Source organism: Mustela lutreola, chromosome 14 (genome assembly GCF_030435805.1).
Source record: "Mustela lutreola isolate mMusLut2 chromosome 14, mMusLut2.pri, whole genome shotgun sequence".
Lineage (NCBI taxonomy): Eukaryota > Metazoa > Chordata > Mammalia > Carnivora > Mustelidae > Mustela > Mustela lutreola.
Window position 1 is genome coordinate 47,279,893 of NC_081303.1, and position 21,542 is coordinate 47,301,434.

Genomic DNA, 21,542 nt, shown 5'->3' on the forward strand with positions numbered 1-21,542 from the left:
CCCTGGGGATTTGGCGGTTGGAAACTCTGGAGTTTCAGTTCTGGACTCCATGCCCCTGTCTCTGGTAGCAGAGAGGATGGGGCTGCAGAGACATGGAGCTCCCACCTCCGGCCTTGTGGTCACTTCCAGAGGCCCTTCTGGTTCCCCAGCCAAAGCCCTTGGATTCTGTGGTAACTGGGGCTCCGCAAACACACCAGGCCACCCCTTACTTCTAGGGCTTTCTATGTGCTATTCCCTCTTCCCATCCCTGACCCCTGTCTTTGGCTTTCTTCTTCTCAGACTCTGAAACTTGATGTAGAAACCCTTTCCTCCAGAAAGCCCTCCTGCTTTGTCTGCCTCTTGTCTGTGCCTCCCCAGCACCTTCTGCCCTGCCAACTGTGACACGGGGCTGGAATTTTCTGTTGGCTGCCTCTCTCCCATGAGCTATGATCTCCACAAGGGTGGGGATGTGCTTATTAAATCACAACATCCCCTCCACCTGACACAGTGTCTAGCACCTCTTGGTGCTCAGGAGACATTTATAGGATGGATGGATGGATGGATGGACCGATGGACAGATAGATGGAGGGATGGATGGAGGGAATGGGTGGATGGATAGATGGACAGATGGATAAGAAATGAAGCCAAGACCCCAGACTAAGCCTGTCCTCATCGCCCAGGGACCATACCCCTTCCATCTCTGTCTCCTGGCCATTTGTCACAGTGTCTGGCACGTGGCACAGGATAAGTGGGTCTATATTGTCTCTTGAGAGTCAGAGGGGTGATGCCTGCAGGTCCAGACAGAGGGAACACAGTGTCGTATTAGATGCCGAACTGTGGTGGCAGTTAAAGCAGGTGCAGCGTGCCCAGAGCAAGAAGAAATAAATCACTCTGCGTGGAAGAGTACGGGAAGCTTCCCAGGGACAGTGGGGCTCCCGTTGGTGGATGACGAGTGGAGAATTGAGGGAAGGCCTTCCAGGCGGGGGGCAGCTGGAGCAGAAGCATGGGGGCGCCCATCCAGGGGGCTCCTCCAGGAGGCTGTTGAGTTAGGAGCTCTCCCCTCCCACATCGTTTCCCTTCTACTGACTGGGCTCCATGCCGCCATACTGTCTTCTTCAGCTCAGGACCCTGAGGTCCCTCGCCTGCACTCAAGCCCTGGACATGCCCTGGACATGCAAATGGCGGGACCAGCCCAGGCCTCTCGGCAGCTCATCTCTGGCGGAAAAGCTACCTGATGAAACTGGCCCTCTCTCCTTCCTCAAGGGCTCCCTGCCCCTCAGACGCCTGTTTCCTAGGTCCTGGCCAGGAAGAGAAAGAAAACAAGCCCATCCAAAAAGGCCTCCATTGTTCCCAGAGTGAGTGACTCACACAGAAACAGGAACGCTTGTCCCCGCACTCAGCGCTTCCCCCCAGTGGGCCTCGCAGTGACTCACAGCAGCTCCCTCACAAGCCCTTCTCCTGTTGTGAGGCCCGAGCCCTGACCCCTGACGAAGCTTGTGCTTCCCCCAGGGCCAGCCGCCCTCTCCCCTCCGGAAGCAGGTGGGAGGGAGCTTCTTAGGGTCCAGCAGTTACCAGGGACCTGTGACCCTGAGGGTCTGCTCTTGGCCCTGACACCCTGTGAGACGGGCTCTCACTTCAGTTTCCCTCCCTCTGAGGGGAGCTGACAGACAAGGCCTGCGATGTGTGTTGGCTTTTATTATTGGCGTGCGTGGGCATGTGGGGGCACAGGCACTGAGAGCGGCAGCTCCCAGCCGGGCCAGCTCCTGGCTTCCAGACCCAAGTCTGCCTCCAGTGCCCAGGAGGGCCCCAGAAGCTGGGGACGAGCAGGGCAGGGACACAGCGAGGATCTCTGGTGAAGGGGACTGCTGCCCCTACTTCCAGCGCCCGGTGACTTTGGCCTTCCCCCGGGTCTTGGAGCTGCAAAAGAAGCAGGGCCCAGTCAGAAGCGGGACCAGGGCAGTGGGTCTCCACAGGGAGGAGGCAGAGGCAGGAGGGCTGAGGGTTCAGAGGGGCAGCCTGGAGCTGCCTCCACATGCAGAGTAGGGCAGCAGCCTCGGGCTGGAGGGAGTCCCTGGGGCCCTGCACTCCATTCCCCACCGAACAGTGGTCACAGGGGAGCCCAAGGAGGAAGCAGCCTGTGCCCTGAAGAGGAGGGGAAGGAGTGGGAGCCAGAGCCCTCAGAAGAGGAGTGGCATGGCTGGAAGACAGGGAAAGAGGAGGCAGGGCTGGGGATGGAAGGACCTAGAAACTTACACTTTCTGGTTATCATTGATCCTGTTCCGGAGAACATTGATCTGTAAGTGGGAAAAACAGAGTAACTTTGAGCTCATTGACTCGGGTCTCAGGTGGCTGGGGCTGAGGGGGAAGCCGGTTTAGCACAGTTGTGGAGGAGGAAGGAGGGATAGAGGAGATAGGGAGAGGGCACAGAGGAGACCCAGCAGCAATGCTGTGAGGGTCCGAATGGTTAGAGACCTGGAGGGGCCCTGGTCCCACACGCAGGAGCCAAGGAGAGGTTTCCTGACCACATCACTGGCCGGTCACTGTGGGGTCCCAGAGCCTCGGAAGGCTCCGGTCAAAGGAGGCATGAAGAGGCCTTCTGAGAATCTGGTGCAAGGCTGGACCTCGGGAAGTCCTCCCCACAGCCCTAGCCTAGCCTGAGACAACGCCCCCTCCCCAGGCACTCCTGCCCCGGGGCTCAAGAGGGGGCAGCACCCCCATGTGCCCACCCACAGTTCACAGCCCTGTACTTTGGCCAAATCGAAGCCCGGCAGGCCAGCTGCAGTTAAATGGGGACCCAGAGGGAGAGAGGAAGGCCCAGGCCTGGAGAGGCTTCAATGGCAGCTAATACCTACTGAGCGCTTAGTGGGGTGGCTGGCCGACCCTTTCTGTTCCGTTATGAGCACTCTCCCAAACAGTGTAACTTCATACGTGGACAAGTCCTCAAACAGTGCTTGGAACATGTTATTACTGTTATTATTACTATTATTACCTCTGTAACTCTCACAACAGCCCTCGGAAACAGGGCTTGCTGGCATCCTTGTCATTTAGAGGAGAAACGGAAACAAGGAAAAGTAAGTGACTTGCCCAGGGTCACACAGCCGGTAAGGGGCAGAGCTAGCTACAGAACCCAGGTAGTGTGGCTCCAAAGTCCACGTTTGCTGTCAGCGCACAAAATGGCCTCTCTGCAGCACGGGGGCCTGAGCGGTGCTCCGAGGAGGGGCCTATTGCACAGGGGATACAGGAAAGCAGGTCCCAAAAGGGAAGCTTGAGGCAGAAGGCCCCTGCAGGGAAGTATGCGGGACCTGGGCTGGCTGAGCCAATCTGTGCCTGCTGTCTGGGCACCTGAGACCCTTTGAGGCTGGGAGTCTGAGGCTCAGCCAGCTGTGCCCACACCAGGGCCTCGGGGTACATAGGGACAGAAGTGGCCACATATCTGGTGAGGCCTCCTCTCCCCTGGGAGGCCTCGCTCTGCCCATCCTGCTCCTCTCATCTGGCTCTGTGCACCTGAGCTGCTGCCTCAAGGCCTTCAGGGACGGAAGGAAGGGAGACCCCTCCCAGGGCTGGAACCCCAGAAATGAGTCTTTGCTCAGCCCCAGCCAGTGAACCAACCATTCGACCTCTCCAGCAAGCTGTGGGCGCAGAGCACTGTCAGGGACAAGACACCCCGGCAGGAGTATGAGTTCGCCTAGGTGACAGGGACAGAGGAAAGGCACCTGACTGGCGGGAGCAGCAGCGTGGGACCCCAATCAAACCAGGAGGAGCATGGGATGGGGGAGGGGTGCAGTAAGTAGGCTCACTTCATATTTCTGCTGCTTGAACTTCTCCTGCAGGTCGAACTTCTCTGCCTCCAGGTTGTAGATGCTCTGCCATAGCTCCTTGGCCTTCTCCCTGCACGGGGCAGGGCAGGGATGGGGGAGAGAAAGGACAGGGACAATAAGGAAGGGCTGTCATCTACCTTTACCCCAAATCTGACCCAGCCCCCAGAGGTCCCAGCCCTCCTTCCCACCTCCAGGCCTGCTAAGGGGACCCCCAGCCCACCTGGCTCAGCGTGGGACCCAGATAGCAGTACTCACTTTAGGAACAGATACGGGGGCTGCTAGGGCAGAGTTGGGGGGCGGGTGGGGAGGGAAAGCCCTTCTAGCACTGTAGAGCATAGTCCAATCCCCCTTCCCACCAATTGGGGGCAGGTGGCTAAGGAGAAGCTCATAGGGGTGAGGTGCCTAGTCAGTTCTCTTTCCCTAGTCCCTGGAGGCAAAGCACAGAGATGGCCCGACCAGCTCCCGCCCAATTTTACTGGTACCAGTAAGCCTTTGGGGAAAAAATATGTGGTGTGGCAGCGCCCTCTGGTGGTGGATGGTGAGACCGTGCCCTCTGCCCCACCTGCCCTCCCCCCGCAGGTGTATGCAATGCACAGCGCTCCCCAGCCCCCACCTCAGCTGATCTTCATTCAGGTGGTCGATGGCCAGCACCTTCCTCCTCTCGGCCAGAATCTTCTTCTTCTTCTCCCGCTCCGTCTGTCTCTTCCCACTTTTCCGCTCCGTCTGGAGAGGATGACAAGCCGGGGAGGGTTGGCTAGAGAACACCCACCCCCCCTTCTCCCCTAACCCTCCGGAAACCCAACAGGGAGTAAGACAAGGACTGCAGAAGGACCAGGTCCTTATCCTCTTCTTCCTGAGACCCCCACGCCATCAACGGCCTGGATTTCCAGGCAGGACCCAGGAGGGCCATTTCAGTCCTTTATTCCTTTGGAATCCAAATTCTTCCACCTCTCTGCCCACTCCCTCCTCCCACTAACCCATCCTCCACACTCCTCCCCTCCAGCCAGGCACCCTGCCCTCCCCCGGAGGACCCAAAACCATGAGAAGGAGGGTTAGAGGTTTTTGTACCCACCTGGGCCTGCAGAGCCAGGACACCATGAGAGAAAGACCCAGAGAGAAAGAACGAGACCCGGGACAGAGACACAGAGAGAGAGCAGAGCACGGGGCCGAAGGCAGAGGCAGAGAGACAGGAGAAGGAGAAGGTGATTGAGACGCTCATTGTAGGCAACCTTGTTTAGTAGGACAGGAGTCTAGGGGTGAGGCATGGACCGTTTTGAGAGCGGGCCCACGCCAAAAGTCTGGCTGGCGAGGTCACTGTGGGGGCGGAGGCAGGCAACCTGGTCTGGTTCTGAGTGGGGGGCTTTGGAAATCTGAGAAAATGTTCTGATCTCTTCACTGCACAGAGAAAATCAATTTTTATATTTCCTCTCCTCCCCTGAGAATGGAGAACCTTGCAGGAGCAGGGCCCAAAAATTAGGAGCGGAGGGAGTCTGCAGGAATAAACCATCTCCCAGCTGCCTGCCACGTGAGCCCATCTGAGCTCGGAGCAGGCAGAGCAGACAACAGAAAACCCACTTTACAGATGCGCTGAGGCTCTGAGGTTGCCCGAGGCCACACAGCTCTAAGTGGCAGATTGGGTTCTCCCACCAGAGCTCTGAGGCACAGGGCTCTTCCAGATGCACCATCCACCCTGGGGACCCCTGGGCACTGCTGACACGGGGCAGGGGCAGGGGGCGGCTCTGTCTGCAGGCCCCTCCTGGAGAAAGCCACAGTGGGGCAGAGAGCCGGCTCGGGGGCCGGGCAGGAGGAGACCTCGGTCTCTCACACAGAGTTGAGAATTTCTCCTCCCCATACCCCAGGACCCCCTGAAGACGGCTGCTGCTCCCTGACCTACCTTCTGGATGTAGCCCCCAAAGTGCATCATGTTGGACAAAGCCTTCTTCTTCCGGGCCTCATCCTCGGCCTTCCTCCTGTTCTCCTCCTCCTCTCGTCGGGCCCTCTCTTCCTGTTTCCAGGGGGCAGGAAGAGCACATCAGGGGTGGGGGCACAAACTCCTGACATGGGGCTGAAGTCTGGGGTCTTTCTGGGTCAGTGAAGCGGAGCTTTCTCTCCACCAGGCAAGAAGCCCCCTGAGGAGAACCCCCCCCAGCATAGGGCCTGGCCCACTGTGAAGACTTCTGTTGATCAATGAGGGAAGAATGATTTCCAGGTGTGGATCGTGTCACCCCCTCAGACAGGAGCCCCTTGAGGAGGCCTGCTGCTCTGGAAGGACCTCCAGCAGCAACACAAGAAGAGGGCCATGGGACCCTCTGTTCCCCGGGAGCCGGCCTATGGGCAGGGTGGAGGCCTGGAGAGGACCTACTTGTCTTATAATGAAAGTTGTACCTTTCGACCCCTTCCACCCATTTTGCCCACCCCTAACCCCTGCCTCTGGCAACCATCAGTCTGTTCTCCGCATCTATGAGCTTGGGGTTTTGTTTTGGGTTGTGTTTCATTTTAGATTCCACATATAAGTGAAATCATATCATACAGTATTTGCCCTTCACTGTCTGACTTATATCACTTAGCATAATACCCTCCAGGTCCAGCCACATTCTCACAAATGGCAAGATTTCCTTCTTTTTTTTAATGGCTGAGTAATAATATTTCACTGTGTGTGCATGTGTGTGTGTGTATGTGTGTGTGTGTGCATTTTCCTCATCCATTCCTCCATCAGTGGACACCCGGCTTGTGGCCACGTCTTGCTACTGTAAACAAGGCTACACTGAATGGGGCCCAGATACCTTTCTGAATTTGCAGTTTCATCTTCCAGTAAATACCCAGACGTGGAACTGCTGGACGGAGGGTCTTACTATATAAAATAGGAAGTTCAGGACCCAGACATCTGTCTTGTTTGCTGTGTGTCATCAGAATCCCCACAGTGCGCAGCGCTCACCAGGGACTCGAGGACTGAATCAGTGTGTATGGAGAGAGGGGGGCCTGGGGGTCTGGAAGCACAGGGCGTTCGGTGGGCCTCGGAGAGAGGGGGTCCTGGGGGCCTGGAAGCACAGGGGGTTCGGTGGGCCTCAGACTAGGGGTCACTCACAGCCAGGCGAGTCTGACGCTCCTTCTCCCGCTCATTCCGGATGCGCTGCTGCTCGGCCCGCTCGGCCCGCCGCTTTTCCTGTGGGGAGAGAGGCCAAGCCTGCCCAGTGCGTGCACAGGGAAGGGAGTGCTCCGAGGTGCCCGGACCAACCAGGGAGAGCGGTGGCAAGGGAACCCACAGAGACTGTTCCCCTCCGAGTCTCGGCTGCCCCAAAAGCTGCTGCTCTCGACCAGCTCCGTGCATGAGGATGGAGAGGGCCCCTGGACAGGTGGCCCAGCTCAGAAGGCGGCCCCGGCTAAATAAAGACAGACCACAGCGGGCCTGTGAAGAGGACCGACTTTGAACGTCACTCATCACAGGGTTGTTCTCAAAGATTTGACAAATGTCAGGCGGGCTTCTCCCGTCTCCCCTGAGTGCTGGGTCCCTGGCCCCTCGCTGGCCCTGGCCTCCGCAGCTGCTCCATGCTCACTGACAGATGGCCAAATCCCCGGCGGCCAGCCAGAGCCACGCAGCCATGCGCCAACGCGGCGGCAAGTGTGGTGGAGGGAAAAGCAAAGGAATCACAACAACCTCCCCTCTCCCCAGCAGAGACCCCGTCATCCTCCCCGAGTCAGTGGGGAGCACTGAGTCCCCTGGAAGGGACGCAGGCGCAGAAGTAGGACAACAGCTCTCTGACTGGTCATCCCACAACCAGAGCCTGGGGCGCCCAGAGACAATCAGCAGCTCCAGCTGCCAAGAACCATCCAGTCTGGTGAGGAGGGAGGGCGGGGACCCGAGACACCCCGGTGCAGGGCCTCCGGAGCGGCTCCTGGCCACAGGGGTCCTGAGGGAGAGCCAGGGTCAGGCACACCCCGGGGAAGGCTGCCTGGAGGAGGCAGGGCCTCACACAGAGGGCGTGGAGGACAGTGCATGGCCTCCAGGGGTCTTCCTACGGGAGACTGGACACCCACGATCCTGTCTTTGAGTGAGATGAGCTCCTCCTCTTCCTTCTTCCTGTTCTCAAAGTGAGCCTCGATCAGCGTCTGCAGCTCGTTCAGGTCCTTCTCCATGCGCTTCCGGTGGATGTCCTGTGAAAGCACGATTTCATGGGCTCAGGGGCTGCGGTGCCCATGGGTCCAGGGGGATATGGCAGGCAGGTGGTACCCTCCGCAAAGCAGAAGGGACGGGCAGGCTGGGGGCCTGAACCCAGGATAGTGCCCAGCTGGGCCTGTGCCGATCACCGCCTCACCTGCCACGTCACCCCCCCCACCCCCCCAGTCTCCTTGGGACCCCTGCGACCCCTGCCAGCCCCAGCCCACTCTCCCCACAGGCACACTCACATCAAAGTCTACTCTCTCCCCATCGGGGATCTTGGGCGGCACCAAGTTGGGCATAAAAGGCCTGTTGGAGAGAAGAGGAGGGACTCTGTGACTGTCCTCTGGGGGGGACTATGGGTGCCCCGGGCCGGCAGGGCCCTCTCCGTCCTGCAGAAGCACGGCCGCAACAGTGAAAGCTCACCGCCCATCTACTCCCCACCCCCGCCACCGAAGGACAGCATCCTCTTTCCCGCGTGCCCTCTTGCTTCAACCTCCCCTACACTAGCAACATAGGGACCACCCATCTCGTTTAAAACATCTGCAGCTCAGAGAGGTAATGACGTGCTCCAAATCACATAGCACGTGCGACTGACCCCACAGAACCCCCCATGAGCCCTTGAGTCCTGTGGTTTCGTTCCCACCCCCACGCATGCTTGCGGTGTGACACCAGAGCCAGTGGGCTCTGTCCTCAGTTTCCCCATTTGCCCTTAGGTCTGGGTGGGTCTGAAATGAGATAGTGCTGTGTCCATTCAGGTGCCTGGAAAGGGAAGGGTGCTGAACAAATGAGCATTGCTGGGATTGTCTCCACGGCTGGTTTCCAGAGGCCCCAAGGAAATGGGGAGAAGCCCGCAAGTGTGGGCGGAGACGTCATCTGCTAACAGGTTGAGCATCACAGAAAGGGAAACCCTCGCTGGCCCCCCACCTGAGCCCCCTGCAATCTTCCCCCGCCATGCCCCACCCAACACCCACAGCTTGCAGGTGCTTTCACTTGTGTGGCACCAAACTGCCCTGCCCCACCCCTCTACGACACCGTGAAGCCACCTAGGCTGGCACAATGTCATTGCTTGGCTCCCCCAGATTTTTTTCCCTCTTCCCTCCAGTCCCAATTAAGCTACAGAGGAAGGTGTTCCAGCTGGGCTGTGGGATAGGAGAGGACATCTGTCCAGGACCACAACTGTTCCTTCCTTTTCCCCTAGATGAACACAGTGGTGTCCATGACGGTGTACACAATTGGTAATGGAGTCTGAGGCCCCTGCTTTCCCTCAGGCTGACACTCATGCAGTACACAACCTATACAACCATACATGGTGGCCTGTGCCTGCCGCAAGCCCCAGCCCATGCCCACTGTGCCGTACTGCATTCCTGTCCTGCCCTAATCATCCACCAGGGCTTCACCACAGGTGTGTCCCACTCACCTGGGCTTTGGTTTGGACTCCTCTACTGGGCCATCTGGAGAGGAGAGAAGCACATAGCCACAGGTCAGGAGGCCCCAGATGTGGTCCCAGCTCTGCCCCTGATGAGCTGGGCACCCATGGGCCTCCACTTCTCCATCTCCACAGTACATTCCTTCCACCCCAGGGATCCCCGGTTCCAGGAGCAGCACGAAGAATTAAAGCGGCGGGGCCACAGACCCTACACTTCCTCTCCCACAGAAGCTCCCAGGGGCAACGTCTCAGGGCACAGCTGGGCCCTAATGGGAAGCACACACACCCAGAGTGAAACTTCCAAGCCTTTCCTCATTCACCAGTTCTGGGCAAGGCAGATTTTCTTCCTAGTGAGGCAGGGTCCCATAGCACTGTCCCAGAGGATCCTGGCTACACAGTCCCCTCCCAGGTCTCTGCCTAATTGGTTGCTCCCTGGACTCCCTGGCCTCCAGGGGGATGCTGATGGGCATGATGCCAAGACCCAGCTGGTTGCCCCTCCCCATGAGATGTGACTAGGACCACTGCACCCTTGCCAAAACCTATCACGTGACAATGACCCCTGCAGCAACCCAGCACGTGGACCATCTATGTCTTGGGATTTCATCCTATAGACACCACACCTTACAAGTGATTTTGTCTGAGTTCCAGGCACCTTGTAGGTGTCAGTAACTTCTGGGGGCCCTGCCCAGATTGAGGACTGGACATTGGTCCCCTCTCCCGCAGGGCACCACCCCGGCAACTTCTCCAGAATGAGGCGGCCAGAGGTTTGGAGCCCTTCACCAAAACCCGCATGGCCACCAACTTCTGTCCTCTCCTCCCCTGAGCCCCTCTTCACCCACCTCCCTGGAAGGAGCCCTGTGGGCAGTCTCCAGCAGTCTGCTTGTAGGGGTTCCCTTGATGCCCCAATACCTGTCTCCTGATGTCCAGTTGTCCTTACCCTCGGCTTCTTTAGCCTCCTCTTCTCGTCCATCTCCTAAACAGAACACGAAACATCAGTAAGGTCCCTATTCCAGGCTCAGGGCCTCCTTCCAAGAGTCTTCCCCTCACATAGGTCCTAAACAGAGCGCACCCTGCCAGCTCCTGCAGTCATACAAGTGCCCCTGGGCCCAAGGCTCTGCCTGACACGAAAGGAGCACACAGTCAAGGTCATTGACCAGACCACTGGCGGCTGAATCCCAGCCCAGGCAGGACGTTCTGCTGTACAGGCTGGATTTCCTAGAGCCATAGCACTGCCTCTGAGGGCTCCTGCCACCACCACCCCAAAGCACCAGGACAAAGCCCCTTGCACCCTCACCCCAGACAGACCCTTACCTTCCGCATTGGTCTCCTCCGTCTCAGCCTCACCTTCAGCCCCTTCCGCTGCCGCCTCTTCTGCTGCTGCCTCTTCCTGCTCTGCAGAAGCGAGTCAGACACAGTGAACACCCGGCCCCTACTTCTGCTAGCAGACAGACCAGATCAGAGAAGTCTGGGGATGGAGGTCAGCAACATCCAAGATCCAGATGAATAGGGGGGTCACTGATATGAATAACAAGGGGCTGCTGAGTTCTGGGTTTAAACCAGAAGTTGGCAAACTATGGCCCAAGGGCCAAATCTGGCCCCCAGACTATTTCTGTAAATAAAGTTTTATTGGAACACAGCCACATCCATTCATGTGCATACTATCTATGCCTGCCTTTGCCTTACTACAGCAGAGTTCAGTAGTGGCAACAGATAGATACTGTGTGGCTCACAAAGCCTAGAGTATTTACCATCTGCTCCTTTGCAGAAAATGTTTGCTGACCCTGGTCAACCATGACAGAAGGGCATGATCGGGCTTATGAAGAGTCATTTTGTTCTACTCTTGCCTCTCCTGGAGTCTGGGAATTGGAAGTGGGTCTTTCTGAGCATAGAGACCTGTTCTCTACCTGAAAGCCAGCAGGAGGGCTAGAAGTCTGGGGTAGTTTCGTGTTAGGGTGTGGAGGGAGCTGCGGGTAGCAGAGAAGGGCTTGCAGGCCTGGCAAGGCTCATTGCTGGGGTGGGAAGTTCTGGTGGCTAGCTGTTTCTGCCTGACTGAGGCCTTTTCCCAGCAGCCCCTCTGGCAATGTGACTCCACCCCACTCCCCAACCACCTGCCTCACCAGAATGTTCCACCCAGGGATCTGACACCCCAGGATGTACCCTGCTTAAGCTGTGCTGCTGGGAAAGCTCCTGTCCTGGACTCAGGAATTCTAGGGACCCTTCGTGTGTTTCTAAAAGAAACCGAAACAGCAAGACTATGGGTGGAAGGACTACGGGTGTAGGTACCCCCTGTGTCGACAGCTGAGTGTCCAGAGAGTCGGTAGGATTTTTCTATTTTCATCCCTTTGCTTGGCAGGATATGGACCCCACCCAAGTCAGGCACTTGGAGTGGACAGATAAGACAGGATGTCGCCTGGCAGGCGGCTCTGCCTGTAGGAGGTGCTTGGGAACGGCTCACTGACCGATGGCGGACAAGGGGTGACCTCCTGGCAGAGGGAGGAGAAAAAGCCGCAGGGCGGGCGAGAGAGAGGTGGTCAGGAAAGAAACACCAGCCACCACTCACTCCGCCTGATGCTCTCTCTGTCCTTTTTCCTAGGTCTGGGCCTGGGGGTGTCTCTTCTTTGATCCCCACAGGCTCCTTACCTCAGAGAAGATCCTTCCAGAAGGGGTGAGAGTAGAAGGCTGACCAGCAAGTGTATGGCCAGTTTTGGGGTCCTCTTCAGGACATCTTGTTAGCCCCTGCCCTCCCCCCACCCCCATCTAATGTTTCAGTTCTCTGAAGAATGCTCCTCGCCCTCAGCCAGGGGTCAGGCAACACGCTGGCCGAGGCACCCCCAGCCTCCCTGGACCACCCGGCGCATCTTGAGACATCACTGTGAGAAAGCACTTACCAAACTTCAGCCCAAGTCTATCTCCCTTGCTCTAGCCCTCTCCCCAGGGGCCGGGAACAAGTCCAGCCCCACCCCCCACCCCGCAACGCCCCACAGCAGTGCACATTTGAAGGCTGACGTCATGTCCTTTCTGCTCTAGCTATTTCCAGTTCCCCCAGCTGCTCTCGGATAACTTTGTCCCCAGGCCCCTCTTGCCAGGGCCACCCCGCCTGGGTGCTGTCCAGTTCAGAGGGAGGGCCCAAGGATGTGCAGGGGGAGCAGAGAAAGACCACTCGGTCTGGACATTAGTCCCCCTTTGCGGCCACATTCAGAGCAGGCTGGGGGACAAGCCAGCCTGGGTCCTGCCCACCACCTAGCCCAGGAGAAAGATCAGGAACGAGAGAAAGGAGCCGCGGTCTGGCCCCTCTGAGGCTGGGAGGCCCCTCTGAGGCTCCACACCTGTCCCTCCCCACCCCCCATCTCCCCCACCCCCGCCTACTCTGCCGCAGAGCAGGGCCCGGTTCAGGACAGCAGGGAGCAGAAAGCACAGGAAAGTAAAAGCTGTACTACCGTCTTCGTCCTCTCTCCAGTCCTCCTCTTCTGGGGGTCAGGGAGTGGCCGCAGCAATAGGGAAAAGCGAGACAGGTTAGTCTGGGAGCAGAAGGACAGGGCGGGAGCTGTGGGACAGTGCGCGGTTTTGAGCGTGGGCTTGGGAATTGAGCTCTTGTTCCAATTCCTGATTCACCACTTCTAGCAACCTGGGCAATTCATTCCTCAGCAGCTTCCCAGGCGCCTTGTCAGTGAAATGGAAATAACCATCCTCACCTCTCCGTTGATGTTAGGACACAATGACCCACCAGGCAGTTACCTGGCCTGTGGGGGTCATTCAGTAAGTGGTAACTGGCCGTTTCCAGCTCTGCCTCTAGCCACGAAGACGGAGGCCTGACGAGCAGAGTGAGATAACTCCCGGCCGTCAAGCTTCTCCCACGTTCCTACCCTGAGTGAGCCTCTCAGGTATCTCCCAGAACATCTCCAGCGTCCAGGGGTCACAGTTCTGAAAGCCCCACTGGAGAGCCTGGCACAGCGCAGACTTGCCTGGTCTGGGTGAAGGAAGGAGCCCCCGTCTGAGGAAGGCACAGCACCTACCACTGAGGGAACAGACCAGCACATGGTCTGCAAATTCCTGCCTGAAGGAAGAGCTCAGAGCCGTCGGCACTCTGCGTCTCAGCTTAGTGGCCATGCATTTGACCTTGCTCTTTCTTGGTCATTTCCAGCCAGGGACTTAGCTATGTGGGAGGCAGGTGGGGTCCATTCAGTGCAAGCAAGGCGGGTGCTACCTGGAGCTCAGGCCACCATCGCAGCAGAGAACTATTTTGTTAATTCATAGCCAAAGCCTACTGTGTGTGGCAGGCAAATTAGTCCCAGATCCAGAGGTCTGTATCTCAAATACCACACCTGACAATTCACGAGCTGGCAAGACCTCAAAAACAGAGGAAAAGCCTCCGTACCGAGAGCGTATGCAGGGAACACAGCAAAAAGTGGATATGGGGTTCAAAAAGCATTGGGGATAGGTTCTGACATATCTGGTGTCCCTTGAAAACCAAGTGACTCCCATGTCCCCTCTCAGTTTCCCCCATGAGTTTCTCTGGGGTCTACTCTTTGGCCAGGCACCCTGGAACAGCCTTAAATGTGCAAGAGGGTCCTCGTTGTCCCTAAAAGGCACCGGGAAGGAGGGGGACAGCTACTGAAGCTCCTGGCTCTCTCCCAGACCTTCGGGAAGCCCTGTAACCTGATGTCCACACATCGCGTGCTGAGTGATACTGGTGAGGATTTGCTGAGCCTCTTACAGGACAAGATGAAAACCACCTAGGGTGCTGAAGCCTGAGGGGATTGAGGGCTATTCTGGGCCACTTGGGGGGCTGGGTGGTGACTGGAGTGAGACCTCTTAGTCACTTCCATGTGTCACGTGCTCAGGAAGACAGAACAGTTAGGGTGTTCCTCCAAAGGGACATGAGGCGGAAAGCTGAGGCAAGAACTGTGAAAACAGATCAGAGTAGGGTCTAAGGGTCAAAACAGACTTTTGAAAGATAATGATGTTGTCGTGTTTATCTAAATTGTAACAGAGGGGCTCCTGGGTGGCACGGTTAAGCGTCCAACTCTAGGTTTTGGCTCAGGTCATGGTCTCAGGGTCGTGCTCTCTGGGTCATGGTGTCAGGGTCGTGCTCTCAGGGTCGTGATCTCAGGGATCAAACCCAGCATTGGGCTCCATGCTGAGCGGGGAATCTGCCTGTCCTTCCTCTTCTACCTTTCCCCCTCCCCGCTTGTGCTCTCTCTCTCTCTCTCAAATAAATAAAGAAAATCTTTTTAAAAATGTTTCAGATAACTGAACGCTTCCATTATCTCACTTGGAAAATTATTAAGTTGAATATTTTTAGGGGTGATAAAGGTGTCACAGTTATGTTTTTCTTTAAATAGTGCTTATCATTTAGAAATACCTAATAAACTACTTAAGCATGAAATGATATGACATCTGGGGACGATCTGGGATGTCAGCTGTAAAATAACTGAGGGGAGAGGAAACCTAGATGAAAAGAGATTGGCCATAGTTGATTGTTGAAGCTGGGGGCTTGGGGAAGGGGGGGATGTGTGCGCATAATTCTGTTTTTGCTACTTGTATGTGCATTTAAAATTTTCCATGGGAAAAAAAATTAGAGAAAAAAATAAAAATAATTAATTGGGAAAAAGGTGATTCTGTGTGAACAAAAGAATGGACAGTAGAGACAGGTGTAAACCTTTTGCTTAAGACCTGAGCAACTGAGGCTAAGACTGATTCCTAGTTAGGAGCCATGGACCTTGGCTCAGCTAGCAGTGAGGGGCAGGGACAGAATACTGGATTCGCCGGGACCTCTCTTTTCTGGCCCTCCCTCTGCCCAAGCTCCATACCTTCCACAGCTTCTTCTGCTCAGGGGAGAAGACCATGGCCGCAAGAGAGGAGACAAGAGGGGCGTCAGTTTCCAGTCAGGCTGCCCTTCATCCAAATGAGTTCATAGGCATGTGCTTACCTTCCTGCTCCCTGCCGTGCAGAAGGAGACTGTCAGTAGCACACTACACACACACACACACACACACACAGAGTACGCACACACTGATCTTTCCCGAAAGATAAGTCCATTCTTTATTTCCCTCATTGCCTCATGGAGCTCTGCCCACCTACAAAGACACCCCCCAACAGGCCCTGTCTTCTCATCCAGGGCTCCTGCTCGGGTCTCTACAACGTCTGCCCACTTACCACTCTCTCCCCGCGCTGAGCTTTGCAGGCTGTGCCCTAGAACACTCTTCCCTCCCCATTCTCTCCCTATCTAAATCCAACACAGATATGCCTGATAACCACAGCCTCCACCGCTCTACCCCTCCTTAGAGCTCCTGCACACCCACAGCCCACCCTCCAAGCCCAGCCCCTCTTGGCTGATTACTTCCAGCATCTGACATCTTAAATCCCACAGGAGAACAAATCCCATGAGGGTAGGAGCTCTGAATCCTGATACCTCTGCCTCCTCCCTGGTGAGCATCACCCTCCAGACATCACTGTTATCTTGGCTGCAAGTGTCCCACCCCCAGGCGGTGGACAGGGCACTTCGAGAGGAGAATGGTTCCAAGACGAAGTGCTAACTGTGAGCTCAGATTTGGGTTTTATGGGGCACGATCAACTCTGTGGCTTCGGGACAGTCACTGAACATCTCTGGCTCCGTTTTCAGGAGACACAGCTTCTAAGCGCCTCTGCCTCCAAGTCTCCTAGCCAGCTAGAACCCCAGCTGACCCTGGGAGCTGAGCCTCTTTATTTCCAAAAGTCTCCCAGCCTGTGGGCAACCCAGGATCTGCAGCCCAGAGGCACAGAGGCACAGGTTAGAGCCCCAGAGTGGGCGCAGCGGCTCCCCTCCCCCATCCCAGCAGGTTCCTGGGCCAGGTGTGAGGGGCGGGGCTGGGAGGGGCCTGCGGAAGCTCCAGATACTCACTCCTCGTACTCTTCCGCCACCTCTTCTGTGTCAGACATGGTCTCTGCTCTCCCTCCAGAAAGAGAAAAATGTCAATATGGGCTGAAGGGGAAGCCTGTCCTCCTCAGCCCCAGGCTGCCACCCCAAGAGGTCTTGCGGGGTGGCGGGGGTGGGGGGGGCACGGTAAAGCTAGCCCGCCCCTCATCAGCCCTGTGACCCGCAGTGAGGAAGTGAGGAGCCTGCTTCCTCCTCTTTCTGCGAGGCAGGGGTGAGGGTATAACCTCAAGGGCAACCAGCCCATGTCCATTTCATTCCTTGCCCTTTAACAGGCAAACCATTTGGAATGTCCCTGTTCTGGTGCAAATTCTAACTCTCAAAACAATGTTTCTAAAGTGTCTCAACATTTCCAGCCCACAATCTTTCCATGCATTCAGGACAGCAAAGTTGGGTAACCCCACTTATGGGGTCTGCTCATCGGGGCACAAAGTTCCCCCGGGAGGCTGGTTAAATGGACTGTGGCACATTCCTAGTGTGGACCACGTCTGGGCCATGAAAAGGAATAATCCAGTGATATGCAGGATGCCTTGGGAGAATCTCCAGGGAATTACTCTCCTGGAGAAGGAAAAGGCCAAGTCACATGATTTCGTTTAGGTAACATTCTTGCAAGGGCAAAAATTACAGAAATGGAGAATAGACTAGTGCGTGTGGGTTGGAAGGAGGGAGGAGGTGGGCATGGTGATAAAAGGCATGGAGGAGGGATGCCTGGCTGGCTTAGTCAATGGAGTGGAAAACTCTTGATCTTGGGATGCTGAGTTCAAGCCCCACCTTGGGTATAGAGAATACTTAAAAACTTTTAAAAAGGCACATGGGATTTTTGCGGTTTTAAAACAGTCTGGGGTCTTGAGTGTGCTGATAAACACATGAACCTACACAAGTTATGCCATATAGAATTTCACCCATGGGGGCACCTGGGTGGCTCTGTGTATTAAAGCCTCTGCCTTTGGCTCAGGACATGATCCCAGGGGTCTTGGGATAGAGCCCCACATCGGGCTCTCTGCTCAGCAGGGAGTCGGCTTCCTCCTCTCTCTGTGCCTACTTCTGATCTCTGTATGTCAAATAAATAAATAAAATTTTAAAAAAATAAAATAATTTCACACATGCCTGGTGCAAGTAGAGCTGGGGAAGTCTGTGTAAGGTTATGGTGTGGCCATGTCTATATCCTGGTTATAATCTGTATCACAGATGTGTATGTGTACCATTGGGGGGGACCAGGCAAAGTGTACAACGGACCTGTAGCATTTCTTAGGACTGCCCATTAAACTATCGCTGATCAGTACAAATTCCAATTAAAGAATGTTTGCTCAGGAAACTCATTTTGAGATGCTCCCTTAGCTGGGATAGGGAAGGACAATTCAAACCCTCTTCCATCAGCTTGCTGAGTATGTTTAAGCAGGTCTTTAACCCCTCTGAACCATGGAGAGAGGACACACACACCCTGGCTACAGATCCTTATGAGGGATGAGTGGGCATTGGGAAAAGTGGCAGGCACTAGGCGACGTCCAGTTTTATTGTATTTCCATGTGATTACAGGGAGAGGCCGCAGGGAGAGGTGAGAAAACCTGCTTGTGAATCCTGACTCCATCTCACAATTGTTGGTGACCTTGGAAAGGTCACTTAACCTCCCTCCCCCTCGGCTCCCTCTTCTGTGAAATGTCTCCTCCTGGGGCGGCCGTGAGGCTCGGAGCTAACACAGTACCTGGCGCAGAGCAGACCTCCGAGTAACACCTGTTCTAACCCAACCCTCCTGGGCCCATACATAGCAGCGCACAACCTGTTGAAAGGTGACCGGCGCCGCCCCCCTCCAGCGGGGCAGTATGAAAGCCATTGGTCTGCCTGAGTGAGGAAAGGGAGAAGGTGAGGCTGGACGAGCATCAGAACGACAGATGGCGGCCACTTCAGTGGGGCTTCTCGTGTGCCCCTGCCTGCTGTCACCAGCATGGTAGCCACCAACTTCTGACTCAAGCCACAGGGGACAGGGGCACAGAGAGAGCAAGCCTCGACACCCTCTCCACCTCTCCCTGCCCCTCCTCCTAGAGAGGTGCCCCAGGCACCCACCTGAAGACATCCAGTGACAGTCCCTGCTCTGGTGGGGTGGGTCAGCAGCTTTCAGGCTGAGGACTCTGAAGGAGCCTCCACTCATGGCTGCCCCCTGGGGTGGAGAACTCCCCCGACCCGGGGCCCACGGCAGCCTTGTGCCAGGGCTCATCTGAACCCACTCCAGAGATGTGGGGTCCTGCTGGGTTTGGCGTAAGCCCGGCTGTGGCCAGGCAGGACCCTCCCCTGCTCCCTCTGCTGGAGTAGGATGGGGGCCATAAAGGGTTTGGCTCCCCTGAGATGCGGGGTGGGCGAGAAGAGATGGCAGGCGAGTAAGGGGTCATGCTGGGGGATAGACCTTCCCTGTGCTGAAGAAAGCCCCAGACCCCAGAGCATTTCCAAATGGGTCTTTGGATGAGAGTGGCCAAGGAAAAGAGCCCCCCGAAACCCCAGATAGGCACTGCCCCAAGCCCCAGGGCGGTAGCCAGGACTAGCCCCCTGGGAGGACTCTGTCACCTCAGGGAGGACAGAGAAGTCTCTCAGGGGAGCTGTGCATGCCAGCGTGGGGCACGTGGCTTCTAGCTTTCTCTCCTCTCCTGCCCTGCCCTCCCACCCGCTCAGAGCCACCGGCTCAGGGGCTCAGAGGAAGAAAGAGCAGCTTAGAGCCCTCTCCCCGCTCCCGGGAGCGCCATCCAACTCCTAAAAATAGTGAGGATGGAGAGCCGGGAAGGGCTTGAATCCACCCAAGAGGACGCAGCCAAGTCAACTGCCCAAAGGCAAGACAGATGAAGGGGCAGGGGACGGGCTGAGAGGCTGTGGCTCTGGAATGAGACCCAGGCAGGCCCTGGTAGGGCGAGGAATGAGAATGTCCAAGGCCACTGTGTGCTCACGCCCAGCCCCTCACCTGCTGCCACAGATGGCTTTCTAGCCAAATTCCCTCACAGCCCAGAGATCAGGGTCACCTTCCTTGGGGAGTAAATCAAAAACAATACAAGGCAGAAGGAACCCTGGCCATGGGGTCAAAAGATCTGGATGTGGGGGTGCCTGCGGGGCTCAGGCCATAGACCAGGAAACACTTGATCTCAGGGTCATGAGTTTGAGTCCCGCATTAGGCATTGAGATTACTTTAAAAAAAAAAAAAAGATCTGGGTTTAAAACCGGGTTTTTGCTGTGTGACCTTAGCTAAGTCATTTAATCTCTTCAGGCTTCGATGAGCTTATCTATAAAATAGATGAGCCCCAATTCTCATCTTGCAGAAACAAGTCTCTGAGTCTCTGAGGAATGTAGGCCCTGTCCCTCAGCCCTTGTCCCCAACATCCAGCTGGACTCCTCCCAAGCCTGCAGCTGTCAGCCCACCAGGAGAGCTAGGGGACAGCGTTGAGGGGGGCCAGTGGGTAACCTGAGCCTCTCAGATTCCTCTTCAGCACAGAGAGGAGGACCTGCCCTGTGAGACTCAGGTCAGAGGAAGAATTCTGGAGGTCAGGTGCCTTCCCAAATGCACGGGGCCTGGAATGTGCTTTGAAATTCCTTACACTCCAGGCAATCGCTCCCCCAGATACTTGCTAGGCCTGCCCACGAAGAAGCCGAAAACCAAGGGAATAAGACCTTCTCTTGCCACTCCCAGACACCGAGCAAGGTCTGTCCCTCCAGGGCATGTCGGGATGGGGTGGAGCAAGGGGTCACACTCTAGAGACCTTGGGGACAGGGGGGCAGCTGGACTCTAGCACCTGGAGCTGGGCTCACAGCCTGTGAAAGGACCCTGTGGTGGGGTCTCTCTGCCATCAGCCCCCAGATGCTGCTTGGCTGTGCTTTCTCTCTGGGGAGGCCATGGTGCCGACTCTGGAAGCCAGACCAACGTCTCCTGTCTGCTTGCAGAGCTGCTCCAGCGGTCCCTGCCTGCCTCTCTGCACCTGTGCTCTTTCTCAGTGCCTCCAGGACAGACGCTGACTTGCTGGAGATGAGAATTTGGCCACCAGGACTCTTGTGACTGATAAGACCACAGTCTTGCTCTGCTCTGAGTCCAGAAGGACCTGCCTGGAAAGGTTCAGGGGGCCCTGGGCCTGGAGGTGAGGCATGGGGCTGAGCAATCTGGGGGAGACCCTGTTGGTTAGAGCTTCATTGTCTTTAGAGCAGGCAGCGGCCTGGTGATTATCTTGTCCATTCTACAGATGAGGAAACTGAGGCCCAGGGAGGAAAAGTTACTCCCCAAGACTCCTCAGCTAAAATATCTTTAGTGGCAGAGCTGGGACTCAGTTCTTCAAGGCTCTAACTTCTAACCAAGGGTTGCTGCTGTCCTACTGTGCTAGTCTTGGAGTCCGATCCCTGCAACACCTCCTCTAAAGTATGGCCTCTTCTTGAAGGGACTGTGGACCAGTAGCAACTCTGACATCCACGCAGTGTGGACACGGGCAAACTCTGCACAAAGGTGCCAAGGAAGACACTGCCCCTCTCCTCTCTGCACCCCCATCTCCAGCCGTGCCCGAGTCTTACCTCACACCAGCAGCTGCCCACCGATCCCGAGGTGTCTGCTCAGCCTCAGCAGGGACTGGGTGAGGACAGGGGATGGAGAGGGCTTTAAGCAGGACTGTGGGCTGGAGCCTCGGAAGCCAAGCCCCATGGTGGGAGGGATATGCGGCAGGAGATGAGGCGGGGGCACGGGGGGTGTTGGCTGCTATTTTAGCAGGTGCCAGGGACAGGGCTAAGGGAACAGGCACCCCATGCCATATAAGCCCATGTGGTTTTCCAGCTGCTCAGATAAGCTATTTAAAACCAGCACAGATACGCAGGGAACAGAGGAGGGAGCAGCCATGTAACATAAAGCAGCTGTCCCTCTTAAGAATCCTGATAAAGCAGATGCCAGAGGCCCAGGCCTGGGACGACAGGCTGGGAGTGGGGTTGGGGGGCAGATGGCAATGTCCAAGGCGCTGCATGAGTCTCTGGGCCAGGGGTATCGGGGGCAGAGGGAAGGGCTTATGTGCAGCTATACTGAAAAGGATGCTGTGGGGGAAGCCAGTTCCCAGGCTACTGGCTGCTTCTACGGGGCTGAGTGGCCTTGCAGGCAGGCTCGGCAGGCCTCAGGGAGGCCATCTGCAAAGTGGGTCTTCTCCCCTGCCCCCTAAAGCTGTGTGACAAGCCCTCCTCCCTGGGAAGGGACTAAAACTGCACTGGGGGGTCAGATACAAGGTAGAACTTCTAGTCTGGAATGAT

General features: G+C 56.4%; 1 protein-coding gene across 4 annotated transcripts; it reads right to left on the reverse strand.

The window, feature by feature from the left end:
- Nucleotides 1-1,654: 1,654 nt before the first annotated feature.
- Nucleotides 1,655-20,957, reverse strand: TNNT2 (troponin T2, cardiac type). 4 transcript variants are annotated; one of them, XM_059145551.1, is made up of 16 exons: nt 20,826-20,957; nt 16,263-16,314; nt 15,312-15,322; nt 15,193-15,207; nt 12,820-12,849; nt 10,694-10,774; nt 10,320-10,355; nt 9,374-9,407; nt 8,202-8,262; nt 7,833-7,949; nt 6,883-6,960; nt 5,692-5,802; nt 4,411-4,520; nt 3,777-3,867; nt 2,233-2,273; nt 1,655-1,896 (listed from the first exon to the last, which is right to left on the reverse strand). In XM_059145551.1, exons 2-16 carry the CDS (start codon nt 16,298-16,300, stop codon nt 1,851-1,853), a joined length of 900 nt encoding a protein of 299 aa, XP_059001534.1. In that variant the 5' UTR covers nt 16,301-16,314; nt 20,826-20,957; the 3' UTR covers nt 1,655-1,850. The 4 variants fall into 4 exon arrangements, with proteins under 4 accessions (XP_059001534.1, XP_059001532.1, XP_059001533.1 ...); XM_059145549.1 differs by lacking the exons at nt 12,820-12,849; nt 15,193-15,207; nt 15,312-15,322 and having other exon boundaries at nt 10,694-10,775; nt 16,262-16,314; nt 20,826-20,955; XM_059145550.1 differs by lacking the exons at nt 12,820-12,849; nt 15,312-15,322; nt 16,263-16,314; nt 20,826-20,957 and having other exon boundaries at nt 15,193-15,216.
- Nucleotides 20,958-21,542: the final 585 nt, after the last annotated feature.

What these genes read in the sequence shown, in the direction of transcription:
- TNNT2 (XM_059145551.1), bottom strand. Translation starts at nt 16,300, where the DNA reads ATGTCTGACACAGAAGAGGTGGCGGAAGAGTACGAGGA. An exon ending in GGAGGAGACCAATGCGGAAG is followed by an intron (nt 10,356 to 10,693) that starts GTAAGGGTCTGT and finishes TGTTCTGTTTAG; the next exon opens with GAGATGGACGAGAAGAGGAG. An exon ending in TTGGGGGCTACATCCAGAAG is followed by an intron (nt 4,521 to 5,691) that starts GTAGGTCAGGGA and finishes CATCCTCTCCAG; the next exon opens with ACGGAGCGGAAAAGTGGGAA.